General features: G+C 37.2%; 1 protein-coding gene across 1 annotated transcript; it reads left to right on the forward strand.

The window, feature by feature from the left end:
- The first annotated feature begins 14,993 nt into the window (after positions 1-14,993).
- LOC113765455 (major allergen Pru ar 1-like) lies at positions 14,994-15,905 on the forward strand. Its single transcript, XM_027309641.1, has 2 exons — positions 14,994-15,301; positions 15,400-15,905. The coding sequence occupies exons 1-2, from the start codon at positions 15,121-15,123 to the stop codon at positions 15,708-15,710; spliced, it is 492 nt and encodes a 163-aa protein (XP_027165442.1). The 5' UTR covers positions 14,994-15,120; the 3' UTR covers positions 15,711-15,905.

Below are 15,905 nucleotides of genomic sequence, written 5' to 3' on the forward strand. Positions count from 1 at the left end.
GGTGCAAAGGAAATGCGGTCAGTGGTATGATTGGTGTATGGTTTTTAGGGAGTATCTGGCTTTCAGCTATGGTAGGGAAAATATGCTTAGGATGAGCATAATCTATTGGCTATAAATAGGAAGTCCTTCTAGTGCAGAAGCGGATGGTTTGAAAAAATGTCTTATTTTTCTTATGCCAGAAATTAAACAAGTGTGATTAAACAATAGAAACTTTTCAAGCCTTCACCAAGTAATGCCAATGATATGGTTGTTGGAATAAGGAATCCTGTTACGATACACAGTTTTTCTGTAACAATCCTCTGTGTGTAAAGAAATAGACACTGATAAGAACATTTTTTTTTTTTTATCTTCAATAGAAATTTAAAGCTTGTTAAAATTGTTTTAATGAAATTTTCTAACCATACATTTTAGAATTGAGTAGTTCAAGAATCTTGGTCTTATTTTTGTGCTCCTCTCCTGCACTCTTAAGTATCTGATTTAGGTTCAAAGTAAAGATTAAAGCTTTTTAACAGAGGTAAGTGGCTTCTTTTTTTGTTGTTGGTGTGTCTGATTTGTCTATTTTGCCATAAGAAACAAAAAAAAAAAAAAATTTGCTCAAGGTGTATTTAACCAAAATGCCAATTCCTATGTCTACAAAATTGCTGAAGGTGTATTTGTCCTCAAGCTTTGACCTGAACCTCATCCAACCTCACCAAACGTTTGCTTCATCATGCATTATCCATCACTGTTGAAAAAAATTAAGATTGATATTAAATATATTCCAATGAATGCAAATTTCTGTTTATGTTTGCGCAGTACATCTGCCGTCTCCAATAATAGGTTTGGTGCAAGTTATATTTTTTAGTACAATTGAGGCCTCTCCTATCAGTACAAAGAAAACACTTCAGAAAACAAGAAAAGAAACCTTTTTTTTTTTTGGTTGAATAAGTAAGTCAACATTAGAATGGACGAAAGCAATTATTTATCCTTCCTTGAAGTTGTATATAGATTGACATCATTAGCCTGATCGAGCTTGTTATTTTTCTACGTGTTCATTGGATTTAGAAAGGTTTTGATTAAATTGAACAATTGTTATATATACCAAAATTCTCAGTGGTATGTACGACTAAACATAGCTACTACGTACTCCTTTTTTTAAAAAAATAACTAAATTAAGTCATATGCATTCCCACAGACCAAAAAAAAAAAAAACCCATAATAAAAGGTGTCAAAAATTAAGACTTTAAGGATACAGAAGTGTTTGATCATTTAATTAGCTGGTTCGATGTCTTCCTTTTATCTTAGTGTTTTTACTTTTGTGGTGTCCTTTGATGCCAGAAACCTTTGAACTCTGAACAATCCTAGAATCCAACCAGCCATGTCTTTCAATAGGATATTGCCACAAGTAAGATATATCTTTTTCTATTCTAGCTATTTATAAGTTGAAATAATTCAAGACATCATAACCAACAACCTAAGCCGAGCCTTTTGAGTTTCAGGAGAGACAAAAGTGCATTTGCTTTAAATCCCAATACAATAATCCCAGGAAACTGGTGAAACGAATCTGCTTCATGCGTGTATTAAAGTTTGACAAATTGAATTTTGCCTTGCAAGAAAACTTAACCAATTATACGGACTTTTGCTAATGATATGTGCCTGAGACATTTAATTGATAATTATGTAAGACTTGCCTATTTTGAGGCAATTATGATCCACATGATTGATTCTAAAGTGATTGATATCATAATTAATTAATTGACATTTTGTCAATAATTAATTAGTATCTTCCATTTGTTAATGATTGATTGATATTTTTATTAATTGCTATCTTATTCAATTAGTTAATCAATCAAATCAATCAATTAGTCAGAAGAAATTATTTTCAATTATGAATTTTGGCAAGATTTCCTCGATGGAAGGAAACCCAAGGGATTTTTGTATTTGCTAGTAAAGGTCCCTAACCTAGCCAATAAATAGTCTGTGGTATTCCATCAACTGTACACTTTTGGATTAGGCATATGTTAGAAGATCTTTACTCTAAATTCTCCTTCTACTTTTCTTTTTTCTACATATTTTGTTTTGTTATAATAGATAAGAAGGAGTCAAAGACACAAGAAGAGATCAACTTGTGTTTGACAACAATGGTTAGAGGTAAGTGTATTTAGATTTCCACTGCTTAGTACATTCACATGTACATAATTAGTTTAACATGTGGTATAGAGCCAACCTCTAACCATGTTGTTCAGCTTATAATTTCATGGTTTATTGGCAATCTGATAAAAGTTTTAGAGATTCGTATCAAGTTTGAACGAATTTAATTTAATTTTCCATGGGATCTCTGGTCCATTTCTCAATAATTGAGATTTATTGACTAGTCATATGTATATGTATCATTCATATGATATCTTATTTGGTTATGCAATTCATCTAGATTTCCTCCAATAATCTAGTATGACTGCAAGTAATTTGAATGTTTCTTGGACTTACATATTCGTGATTGTAAGGGTTATATGTATTGATTGTTGTTATCAATACAATATAATAATTCGAAAAACATATAAAGAGTTGTTATATTTAACAATCAAAAGACAAATATCATATTAATCTATGCAAGATAATTGGTTGACTTTATATGAATGAATCTAGAGACTTATGTTTCCCAGGAGGGTGGCGTTGGGTTTCGGTCGATTGAGGACACTTATAGGGCTTTCTCCTGTAAGTTGTGGTGGACCTTTAGGCAGAATTTGTCACTGTGGGCTGTGTTCATGCGATCCAAATATTGCCATGGCACTCATCCTTGTCAGGTTACCATGAGATCTCCTAGTTCAGCAACATGGCGCCGTATGCTGGACATTAGGGGATTTGTGGAGTTATTTATACTTTGCAGACCTTATAGTGGCATTTGCCACTTCTGGTATGATAACTGGACGGGTTCAGGTGCTTTATCTCTTAGAGCGGAGGTGCAGGAACATTTGTCCTTCCACAACTTTATTGTGGACGGGGCATGGGATAGCCACTTGTTGTCTCATGTCCTTCCGCCTGCTTTAGTCCAGGCTGTGATGGGCATGCCGGTCCCCTGTACTTCTTCGGTGCACAGAATGGTTTGGACAGCGTCATCTTCTGGGAGTTTCTCATTATCCTCTGCCTTGCAAGAGGTGAGGGAGGCTAAACCCTCGTCCTTCATGTTCAGGCAGGCTTGGCATCCGCACCTCTCTCTAAAAATTTCCTTCTTTATGATGCGATTCTTGCGGGGACGGTTGCCTTTGGATGATATATATATTAACCCGTTTTTGGGTTCACCTACCATCTAAATGCTTTTGCTGTGTGAAGCCTAGTGTCAAAACGCTACAGCACGTGTTCATGACAGGTGATATCGCAAAGGCGATTTGGAAGTATTTCGGGTCTCTCAGGTCTCTCTTTGGTCTTAACTTGGCTCAAGAGCATTTAAGCGTACAATTGGCAAATTGGTGGTACAAACCTGCTAAGTCCGCGAGGCTAAAGTTTGTCTTTCGGCTTCTACCCGTTTTTGTGTGTTAGTATCTAGTTACAATATACTTCTTGCCACTTTAAGTTCACCTCGTATAATGCAATTGTTGTTTTCATCCTGTTTGTCACCCACTGCAAATGTGACAAAATCAATTGAGAACAACAATGACCTAAAACTTGCAATTTTTGTTTCAAAATAAACTAATGCAACTGGACTTGGTTGAGCTAAGAAAACAGAAAATAAAATATACAAACAAGGCAGACGTATACATACATTGGTTCCAGGATATGACAAGAGATACTAGAATAACATCTAGTTACAATATATTTCTTGACACTTTAACTCACCTCATATAATGTAATTGTTATTTGTCACCTCTGTGACGATTATTATACTCTAACAGTGATAACAACAAGATTTGAGCATCAGAAAATTTAGAAACCGGTGGAGGAAAGATACAATACTAATATTAGACACGACCATAACTTGATATACAAGATATAATCCTTGATTAATGTGATATTGACACAAGAAAGAAAAAATGGAACCCCTGATTAGTGTGGATTTAATTATATAATAACCTGTACTAATACGACTTTCAATCAGATTTAAAAGCACAAGCGAAGGTTGATTATCTTTTGTTAATTTATTGCTCTAATGGGGTTCTTTGTGGTGCAGGTAAGAACTTAAAAGCTTAAGCCGATACAAAATTGGTTGTTAGTAGCATACTGTTAAATTGATTTTACATTCATGATATAGAAGACAAAAAATCCTTGATTAGTATGATATTGACCAGAGAAAGAAAAAAAATGAAATTGTGGGACGACTAACCCTTGATTCGTCTGGATTTGATCATTTAATCAGCTGTACTAATGCGACTTTTTCAGTTCAAATTTAAAAGCATAAGCTGGGATTGGTTGTTAGTGTTTATTGTCACTAATGTTTTCTGGTGCAATGCAGGTAAGAACTCAAAAGCATAAACTGACATAAGATTGGTTGTTAGAAGCATATAGTTAGATTAGCTAGCGGATGCAGCCAGGGCAACTGCCCCCAAGAATTAGGAATTGTTAAATACCCCTATAAAAATAAAAATATCAAAATAACTAATTAACTAAATAAAAACAACTCACGAAAATAAATAGGAATTAATCAACAATAGATACGACTCTAGCCAAAGATGCAACTTTTCAGACACGATCCATTCAACTGATCATCGATGCAAAGATAATTCAATTACTCATTAATAGATTGGTGATAGGGTGTTAATTGTTAGTAATTTTATTGTTAATTTCCCTTTTTATTCTTGCCAAATATTGTTTTAGTTATTAATATTTACTTATATTTGGTATTGGGACTTAATTTCAGGAACAAAGCAGAAAATTACCAAAAAGGAGGGACTTTTATGGGAAAATGGAGACTTCTAAGGACCTTGGACTCTTGAATTGGTGGGGACCACAAACTAGTGAAAGGCATTTAGACATTTGGGTCTTTCAAAGAAAGCAACGTAGAGAGACTTGGACCAAGAAGTAATTTGGAGGCTTTGTCCACATGTGTGGGGACCACAGGAAATAGCTTTTAGGCTTCTTTCTTTTGGCTTTTTAAGGGAAGACGTACAGAAGCAAAAGGAGATCCCTAGTTTTAGTGTAGTTTTTAGTTTAGTTTTAGTTTCCTTTCTTTCTTTCTTTTGACTGGCCTCTGACACACGCCAGGTGTTCGACAATATTTCCCAACGGGAAAAACATCTTTTATTCCTTGCTTTCTACTAAAAACCGCCATGCCTTTGCAATCCATTACTTCGTGTGGTGATTTAATTATGCGGCGTGGCTAAGCCTTCCTTCTAGTCAAGGGGACAACTGACGATTTGGTTCGACAATTACTGTGAGATCGAATCTGTTTTAATTATTTTCTTCATTTATTGGTATTTGTATGTTCCTTGATTTTAATTGCTGTGGCCTTGTGTATGATTGATTAGTGCGCAATAATTAATTATTCATATAGGCTATTTTTGCTAAATAGGGGTAATTGAATCCGTATTTGTGTTTTATCTCTATCTCAGTAGCAACTGGCGTAATTGGGTTTATGTCAGGGGAATATACGATCTAGCTTAAACAAACCCTCGTAGCGTGTTTGTTAGTTAGGATTGGGCCTTTCTAATTATTAATGCAATCTAGAAATTAAATCCTACGGTCGTACCTAGGGTTGTTTTTGGGTCAGAGAAATAGCTAACGGTCGTACCTTAGCTATCGATAAATTAAGGAAAGGTTGGTTGTTTATCACGTGCATGACAACTATAACCAATCTATTAATAAAAGTTGGAATTATCTACGAATCAATGATCAGTGCATGAACCATTTCTGAAGTGTACCCTTGGCTAGAGTTTTCCCTTAATTATTTCTCTTAATCAATTATTTTCTGCAGTTAATTTATTTAGTTAGCATTTAATCCAAAACCTCCCATACTTTGAACTCTAGAAGAAACGAATTATCCCCAATCCCTGTGGATTCGACCCTACTCACCGCTATATACAAAATCTGTATTTTTCTCGAGTAGGTATTTATTATTGCACAGGCTGACGACCTGTCAATTTTTGGCGCCGTTGCCGGGGACTGGTGTCAGATTAATTTGTTTCTTTTTGAGTTCACCTTATTTTCATTTTTAATTTGTTTTTCTCTTATTTATTTTTTTTATTTTATTTTTTTTATGGCTGCTAACATTCCATATTTTGATGATAGACTGGACTTTGTTCCTGAATGGGGTTATGAGACTCATGTTTTTCCTAATGATCAATGGGCTGTTGCAAATTGTGAAACTTATTTTGACTCAGGTTATTCGACTGACACATGCCCCGCATTTCAAGATAATCTAAGTGCTCCAATTGATACTTTTGGAGATTTTCCACCCCAATATCAAACGCAGTATGACCCTTATTCAAACGGGTATGATCAAGGATGGTGGGATAATTCCAATTTTGATTATGCGACCGGGCCAATGGATTTTCAACAGCAAGAGTCTCAACAACCATCGTCCATGTCAGGTATGTCTTTTCAGGAATTGGGTGAATTATTTATTAATACATACCAATTCCAACAGGAGACACGAATGAGGAATGAGATGATGAAGGATGCAATGAGTTATCTGGCAGATCAACTATGTCTATTGACATCCAGAATAAATCGATTGGCTTCTCAAAGGGAAGAATTGCCCTCGAAAACCGTTGTTGATCTAGAAGAAAATGAGAGTGAAATTTGCTTGACTAGTGATGAGGAGATGCAAGAGTGTCAAAATGAGAAATCTACAGATACAGTTGAAAAAGAAACCGAAAAGGAAGAAATGGAACCCCAACCGCAACCCATTCTAATGAATGAATCCAGTGAACAATCTCCAAATGCGGTGACATCTTCTCCACTCCTTAATCAATATTTTCCTGACTCCTATTCTTCAATTCCTGTTATTGAAATTGATTTTATTATACCAGAAAATTTGAAATTTCATTACAGGAATAAGTTAAGAGTGGCAATGGAAAAATATCTTGAACCGAAGAATGCATGTGATGGAGGAGTGAATGGAGAATGCAAATTATCGTTGACTTGTTTAGCACCATTTACTAGTCCATGGAAGCCCGCAATTCGTGTGCTCAAGGATTACTCCATCTATGAGGGTTACCAGGATCACATTGAAGATGAGGCATTGAAGTGAGTCACAAGATTTTATCCCCCGTGAACAAGCATAACATGTCTAGCCAAAGACATTAAAGAAAGGCGCTACTTGGGAGGCAACCCAAGACTGTTTGTTTCAGTTTTCATGCATTTTTGAAGTTTTAGTTAAGTGTTAGTGTCAATTAATAGTTTGAAGTTTGGTAGCAGGAAATTAGTAGTTGGACGTGCCCACGCCAGGTGGTCACGCCTGAGGGAAAGAAATTTTCGTTCAGGATCTGCGGACTCTATAGCAGTTAGACGTGCCCACGTCAGGTGGTCACGCTAACGGATCGAGAATTTTCGACGGATGGTCAAAAGACTAGGGGCAGTTAGGCGTGCCCACGCCTAAGCCGGAGGTTTCTTACTCTAAAAAAAAAAAAAAAAATTTTAAAAGAAATAAAAGTAATTTCCTTTTTCATTTTTAGTTTTGGTATTCAAAAATCGAATTTTCCAATCTCAATTCTTTCTTTTTCGTTAAACAAAAATTTTCCTTCTTTTCTTCTTTCTTTTCTTTCTTCCTTCTTCCCCGCTGCCCCTGCTTTCCCCTTTTCTCTTGTTCCTTCAACCAGAGCCGCCGCCTGCCCGAGCTCCGCGACAGCCGCGCCACCAGCATGCCGCACTCCAGCTCTGCGCACATCGCCGCCGTTGCTGTCTGCCACGAGTGCCTCCACCGTCGCCTCCAGGCCTCCACAAACCCACGCCGCGCGCCGCTAGTCCTCTCTCTTCCATCGTACAAACCACGCCGCCCGTGAGCCAAGCCCAAGCCCAGCGCCACCACAGCCCCCTGCGCGTGGCACCAGATCTCACTCCCCTCCGGCCGCCGCCGACAGCGCGCAGCCCAACCCAGCCGCGCCTCGCACCACCAAGCTCCCCTAATCTCTCCTCCACTCTGCCTAAGCGCCGCTCCTCCCTCACGAGCTCTCAGCCGCGCCTCCCTCCAGCTCCAGCTTCACCTCGTGTGCCACCAGCTCTTCGCACGCCGCCTCCTTGCTCCGCACAGCTCGTCCAGCCCACGGCGCACCACCACCGCCACTCCAGCTTTCCTCCGGTTCTGTCCGCTGTCCTCCGCCGCCACTGCTGTCGGCTATCTCCACCAGCGGTCAACCTCCTACTTCCTCCCTTGCGCGTAGCTTTCGCCCACAACCAGACCACCTCACGGTCCACTTCGCTGAGGAGCCGCACCGCCGCTGTCCGACGTTCCTCCATTGCTACGTCATCACCTGTCAAAATTGACAGGTGGAGGTATTGTAATTTCTTCCCCGATTAGCATAAATTTCTGGAATTTGTGTGTCTGGGTTTCTTGTTGGATAACAGAGGGGGTTGTTGTGGGCATTTTCTAGGGTGAATTTTGGACAGATTTGGGTCTAATTGCTACCATATGTGGGGATATTTTCTGATATTTGTTGAATTGTTGGCCGTCTGACCTTCCCTATGTGTATACCAGTGGTACTGGTTGGAGTGTTTTGTTTACATTCATTGATTTTATGTGGTTGCCTGTCTGATTGCGAGCTAATGACCTTGTACTTCTGTTGTTGTTCGCATTTTCACCTGTGGCTGTTGAAATTGCCAATTTCTGGGGTCATTTGCTACTTTTCACAGGTTGGATTTCTTGTTGGATCCAAGAGGGTGATAATTTGGGCATTTTCTAGGGTCAATTTTGGGACAAAATTACGTTTATTTGCTGCTTCGTTTGGGGATATTTTCTGGCATCGATTACATTATTGAGTTGGCCATTTGCTTTAGTTTTTCCCTGTGACTCACCAGTGGTACTGGTTGAGATTTTTGGCCTATCGTTGTGGCTCCTATTTGAAGATTCTTGCTTATTTGAAAGTTTAAGTTCTTGTGATTGGGTTGCTGCCGTTGAATTTAATTCTTTCCTGTCTGTGCACCAGTGGTACTGGTTGCAGTGTTGCTTTCCATTTCTTAATCCTTTGTGCTGGACTGCCTATTCGATTCTTGAGTTTTGGTGCCTGAACTGTCTCTCGATTCTTACCATTAGTTGTTGGAATTGCTAGTTTCTTGGCCAAATTGCTAATTTTGAGCGTTTGACTTGGGTATTTGACTGTCCAACTGGTGACATTTGTTGCGTTTCACTCGCTTCAATCAATTGAATTCATTGCTCTGTTGGTATCCCTGTTGGTATCACTTAGAGTTCTATTTTGCTAGTTTCTATCTTGCGTCCTTTGAAGTGCCTTTGGTTGGGTATTTTCTGCGTTTGTTTGCTGAATTGGAGGGCTACTGTGCCACGTCCATTACTTATTGCTGTTGGTGGCGTCTAATTGACTTGCTGGGAGTACTCTATCTATTGATTTCAATTACTAAATCTTTGGAGCATTTGTTGCACTTTGGACGGCCTTAATTCTGAATTTGACTACATGGGGTCCATAAGTACTTATTGATTGCATTTGCTATAAGTGTTGGGGTCTGGTTTAATCTGTGGGAGATTGAATTGTGCATTTTGCTCATTGGGATGGCTTCAAAAATTGTTATTGCTTTGAATTTTCGGCTTCCATTATTTGTTGGCAATTGTAGTCTCTTGTTGCTTAGAGTGATATTTAGAGTTCATGGTGAAGCCACGAATGGCACCAGCTCCAGATGCGAGTTGAGAGACTAGAGACTCGGATGACCCACATTGACGTCACCATGCAGGTCTTGATCCACAATTTCCACCTGAACTGCCCATGTTTTGATGACTTCAGGGAAGTACCGTTGCCCCTCTCCTCCCTTCTACTTTTACATTATCACATTGAGGGCAATGTGTCATTTAGGTGTGGGGGGGAGATCAGTTTGGGTGCTAGTATTTTTGTTTTTAGTTTGTAAAGGCTTTTCCTTTGTTCTAGTTTGATATTTATCTCCTTTTTCGTTTATTTTCTTTTCTTTTGTTCTTTCTAGTGGTCAGTCTTCATATGAATACCAAGTTTGATGCTGGATTGTTATCTCTAATTCTGCTATTGCCAAGTTTATTAATAAAAAGGTATCAAGTGATGTGGTTGAGTTCAAGAATATCTCTTTGGTGAATATCAATAATTACTTAACTTTTCCAATTTTTGGTTAACTTTTCTAGGCATAGGGAATGATTATTGGCATTTTTCATGTGAATTGGTCCAGTTATTAATTTTAGTTCTCCATGTCTGAAAATTTTAAGGCTGGCTGCTGTTATTCTTGTGTTGCTTTTAGATATCGTGCTATATGGTTGCAAATAAGAGGTGACTGTACTCCGCTGGTTATCACTACTGAGTAACCGGGGATCTTCACCTAAAGTGTCGATTCTCGCGTCAAAAGGTAGTAATTGCTATGAGTGCGTGGTCCCGTAGCGATTGGAGTTGAGTAACCGGGCTCCTCCATCTACCAAATGTTGGAGTTCGCGTCAAAAGGCTCTAATGGCTAGAAACTAAGTCTTTTGTTGTTAGTAAAAAAAAAAAATTAATAAAAAAATAAAAAAATAAAATAGCGAAAAAAAAAAGTAAAGTAAAGATTGTGTTAGTATGTGAATAAGTCAGCTTGCCGGTTTGTGATCTTAATGTCGAGATTTTAGTTAATAGTTGGACCATTTGCTAATAAATGTGAGCAACCATTCCTTTTTCTTAGATTAGTTTGCTTTAAATTGGAGGAGTTGGTGGTTGAGAAGCTAACCGGAGTGGTTTTTCTTGGATCTCAACTGTGATGCTTGATATATGTTTTTCTGGGTATCTTGGCAATATGATAGTTAGAGCAATAGCCATTGTCAAATTTTGGTGTTCAATTGCTGTTCTTATGCTTGAGGGCAAGCATGATTTAGGTGTGGGGGGAATTGATAGGGTGTTAATTGTTAGTAATTTTATTGTTAATTTTCCCTTTTATTCTTGCCAAATATTGTTTTAGTTATTAATATTTACTTATATTTGGTATTGGGACTTAATTTCAGGAACAAAGCAGAAAATTACCAAAAAGGAGGGACTTTTATGGGAAAATGGAGACTTCTAAGGACCTTGGACTCTTGAATTGGTGGGGACCACAAACTAGTGAAAGGCATTTAGACATTTGGGTCTTTCAAAGAAAGCAACGTAGAGAGACTTGGACCAAGAAGTAATTTGGAGGCTTTGTCCACATGTGTGGGGACCACAGGAAATAGCTTTTAGGCTTCTTTCTTTTGGCTTTTTAAGGGAAGACGTACAGAAGCAAAAGGAGATCCCTAGTTTTAGTGTAGTTTTTAGTTTAGTTTTAGTTTCCTTTCTTTCTTTCTTTTGACTGGCCTCTGACACACGCCAGGTGTTCGACAATATTTCCCAACGGGAAAAACATCTTTTATTCCTTGCTTTCTACTAAAAACCGCCATGCCTTTGCAATCCATTACTTCGTGTGGTGATTTAATTATGCGGCGTGGCTAAGCCTTCCTTCTAGTCAAGGGGACAACTGACGATTTGGTTCGACAATTACTGTGAGATCGAATCTGTTTTAATTATTTTCTTCATTTATTGGTATTTGTATGTTCCTTGATTTTAATTGCTGTGGCCTTGTGTATGATTGATTAGTGCGCAATAATTAATTATTCATATAGGCTATTTTTGCTAAATAGGGGTAATTGAATCCGTAATTGTTCGTTATCTCTATCTCAGTAGCAACTAGCGTAATTGGGTTTATGTCAGGGGAATATACGATCTAACTTAAACAAACCCTCGTAGCGTGTTTGTTAGTTAGGATTGGGCCTTTCTAATTATTAATGCAATCTAGAAATTAAATCCTACGGTCGTACCTAGGGTTGTTTTTGGGTCAGAGAAATAGCTAACGGTCGTACCTTAGCTATCGATAAATTAAGGAAAGGTTGGTTGTTTATCGCGTGCATGACAACTATAACCAATCTATTAATAAAAGTTGGAATTATCTACGAATCAATGATCAGTGCATGAACCATTTCTGAAGTGTACCATTGGCTAGAGTTTTCCCTTAATTATTTCTCTTAATCAATTATTTTCTGCAGTTAATTTATTTAGTTAGCATTTAATCCAAAACCCCCCATACTTTGAACTCTAGAAGAAACGAATTATCCCCAGTCCCTGTGGATTCGACCCTACTCACCGCTATATACAAAATCTGTATTTTTCTCGAGTAGGTATTTATTATTGCACAGGCTGACGACCTGTCAATTGGTTATAGTTGCCATACACGCGATAAACAACTAATTTTTCCTTATTTTTTCGATAGCCAAGGTACGACCGTTAACTATTTTCTTAACCAAAAAATAATCCTAGGTACGATAATAGGATTTAATTTCTTAATTGCATTAAGAATTAGAAAAGCCCAACTCTAACCAACAAACAGGCTACGAGGGTTTGTTTAAATTAAATCATATGTTTCTCTAACATGGGACCAATCACGCTAGTGGCCACTAGTATTAATCGATCAATCAATTACGAATTCAATCAATTAATCTGACAATAGATTATTAGGTTAATTCAAATATCGGACCCGTGATATTTAAATAATACAACAATCATAAAAAGTTAAACCAGAAAACGTATGAATACCAATGAATAAAAGAAATAAATAAAAGTAATTCAATCTCATAGATGTTTGGAACCGAGTTTTCAAGTTGATCTTTGACTAAAAAAAGAAATTCCGCTACTCTCTATTGAGAGTAACCCACGCAATTCCATTGAAGGAAATTGCATAAATGTTCAACAAAAGAAGAAAAACAAAGAAATGAAAAAAGCGAAGAGAAAAGCCAGGCGGCTCTTATTCTTCAAGGCCAAAGAGTCCCTCGCAATTGTCTTTCTCCCCAAGTACTAATCAAACGGACCCGGCCTTTTTTTCTTCCTATTTTCTAGTTTCCAAAATAAATTAAACTTCCTAATTTTCCTAAAAAGAAGATATTTCCTAATAATCTAAGATGTTTCCCAACTGTATTTGGAAACATGCTTTGTAAGTCTTCAACTTGAATCAGGAAACTGCCACGCGCGAATCCGAATTTCTCTAGACTTGACAGCAATTCTTGGAAAATTACCCCTTTTATCACATTTTACTCATTTTCCTACAATTGACACCATTAACCAAATATAAGTAGAATCTATCAATTAAAATAATATTTAGCTCAAATCAATGGAAAAATAATTATAAATTTATGACAAAAATGTAACCTATCAACTTTTCTATAATCCAGTAGCTTTTTTGTACTCAATGATATGAATAATTGGATTATTGGCAATGATGATTTCTTCCATCATCATCAACAACAGTAACATATTTGAGTGATAGAAGGAAGGAGACACCTACCTTGATTAGCATATATGAATGATAGAAGATTACAATTTAATGGTCATGGATGAAATAGTTTGGCCACAATATATGGCCTGGTCAAGAAGAATTGTTTTCCTTTTTTTTTTGTTATCTTTTCCTTTTTTTTTTATCAAGGGCTCGTCTTTTAAAAAATTATGAAGGTTATTATAGTTATTGTCTGTCATCAAGGGAGGTAAGTGTAATATTAAAAAATTTCAAGGGAGCTCAGTGGGATTGTCAAGAACCTCAGGGGAGGTTTCTGAAATTATCCCATAATGTAATTGTTATTTTCATCCTATTTGTCACTCACTACAAACGATGACCTAATTAATTGAGACTAACGATGACCTAAAACTTGCAATTCTTCTTTCAAAATAAACTAATGCAACTTGACTTGGTAGAGGTAAGGAAACGGAAAATAAAATGTATAAGCAATGCATATGTATACATGCATTTGTCCCACGGTACGACAATAGACGTTAGATTAGCATCTAGTTACAATTTTCTTCTTATCACTTTAAGTTCACCTTGTATAATGCAGTTGTTGTTTTCATCCTATTTGTCACCTGTCTGACGATTATTCTATTCTAATAGTGATAACAACATGATTTGAGCATCAGAAAATTTGGTGTGGTATGGAAAGAAGGAAAGATACAATATTAATTTAGACACGACCATAGCCTGATATACAAGACATAATCCTTGATTAGTGTGGTATTGACACGAGAAAGAAAAAAATGGAATTAGTGTGGATTTAATAAGACTTTCAATCAGATTTAAAAGATTTAATAAGACTTTGATTATCTTTTGTTAATGTATTGCTCTATTGGGCTTCTTTGTGGTGCAGGTAAGAACTTAAAAGCATAAGCCGACACAAAATTGGTTGTTAAATTGATTTTAAATTCATGATATAGAACGCCCCCTTAAGTTTAAGAAATTGGTATCTTTTTATATCCCTTTGACATGTTCATATTTTTTTTCTTTCTATCCTTGAAAATATTAAATTTTGCACCGGAGCTTTTTTACAAAAGTATAAGAACGCCCCCTTAAGTATACTTATTTACTATTCTTGCCTCCTTTCCCAAAATGTTAACCTCTAATTCCAGCAATGGTTCGATTCATTTCTGTTGGATCGAGATCAGTGGCGGAGCTAGGAACTAATTTGGGGGGGGGGGGGGGAAGGGTACGGTGAGTCTCTGTTATTTGGATCAAGTCCAAATAACTTTCAAACATTTTGTTTTGACCCTTGGGGGACAAATTGAATTTTTTGATCAATTTTTGGGGGTCAAAACATAATAATAAAAATTTTTTTACTTAGAATTTTTTTTTTAACAATTGGAGGGGGGCAGCCAATTTTGGGGGAGGGGGGTGAGCCTCTGTTATTTGGATCAAGTCCAAATAACTTTCAAACATTTTGTTTGGGCCCTTGGGGGGACAAAGTGAATTTTTTGATCAATTTTTGAGGGGGCAAAACATAATAATAAAAACTTTTTTACTTAGAAATTTTTTTTTTTAACAATTGGAAGGGGGGGCAGCCGCCCCCCGGCCCCCCTTTCCCTCCGCCCCTGACTACAATTTCATTCTATAAATACCATCTCCCGTCGCATTGCTTAGCACCCCAGATCCTCTTCAAGAACTACACATTTCTTCAAACCCTTTGTTCCTGAAGAGAACTTTTGTTTATTCCCAAACACCAACCAAGGCATCATGGCCCCTCTCACTTGTGATTATGAGGTCCCCTGCTCAATCCCTCCTGCAAGGTTGTTCAAGGCCTTCTTCCTTGATGACCACCTCATTACCAAGATGCTGCCACAGGCCATTAAAAGCGTGGAAATCGTTGAAGGAGATGGAGGAGTGGGATCCATCAAGTTGATCACTTTTGGTGAAGGTTAGTTCTAAATATTCACTTAATAATCATTTCATTATTTTTTGTCCATAAATTCTTATAATTATATATATATATATTGAACTTTGTTGAATGTTTAGGTAGTCATTATAAGGGTTTAAAACAAAGAGTCGATGGAATTGACAAAGACAACTTCACCTTCAGCCATACTATTCTTGAAAGTGGTGCCTTCAGTGATAAGATTGAAAAAGTAGCTAACGTGATTAAAATCGAAGCTTCAGCTGATGGAGGGTCAATCTGTAAGACCACCAGCACATGCCACCTCAAGGGCAATACCGAAGAACAAATTGAGGGAGCAAAACAGGAAATTAAGGCAGCAAAAGAAACGTCCTCAGCCATGTTCAAGGCTGTGGAAGCCTACCTCATCGCAAATCCTGATGTATACAACTGATCAATGCTGCTTCATATATGTCCACATACTTGTTGGATGATTGAAATAAACATATTGAGGATCTGTTTTCTTTGGTAGCTCTTTTCCTGAGCTTCAATTGTTGGGTAATGCGATTTTAATGTATCATCAAAGTGTGTTTTGCTTGTAATATTTTACCGGTCATCAATAATAAATCTTGTTTGAAGCTTTGATTTA

Source organism: Coffea eugenioides, chromosome 3, assembly GCF_003713205.1.
Source record: "Coffea eugenioides isolate CCC68of chromosome 3, Ceug_1.0, whole genome shotgun sequence".
NCBI classification, from domain to species: domain Eukaryota; kingdom Viridiplantae; phylum Streptophyta; class Magnoliopsida; order Gentianales; family Rubiaceae; genus Coffea; species Coffea eugenioides.

Excerpts from the sequence above, each read along its gene's own strand:
- LOC113765455 (XM_027309641.1), top strand. The coding sequence starts at position 15,121 with ATGGCCCCTCTCACTTGTGATTATGAGGTCCCCTGCTCAATCCCTCCT. Across the intron at positions 15,302-15,399 it reads GTTGATCACTTTTGGTGAAG|GTAGTCATTATAAGGGTTTA; the intron begins GTTAGTTCTAAA and ends TTGAATGTTTAG.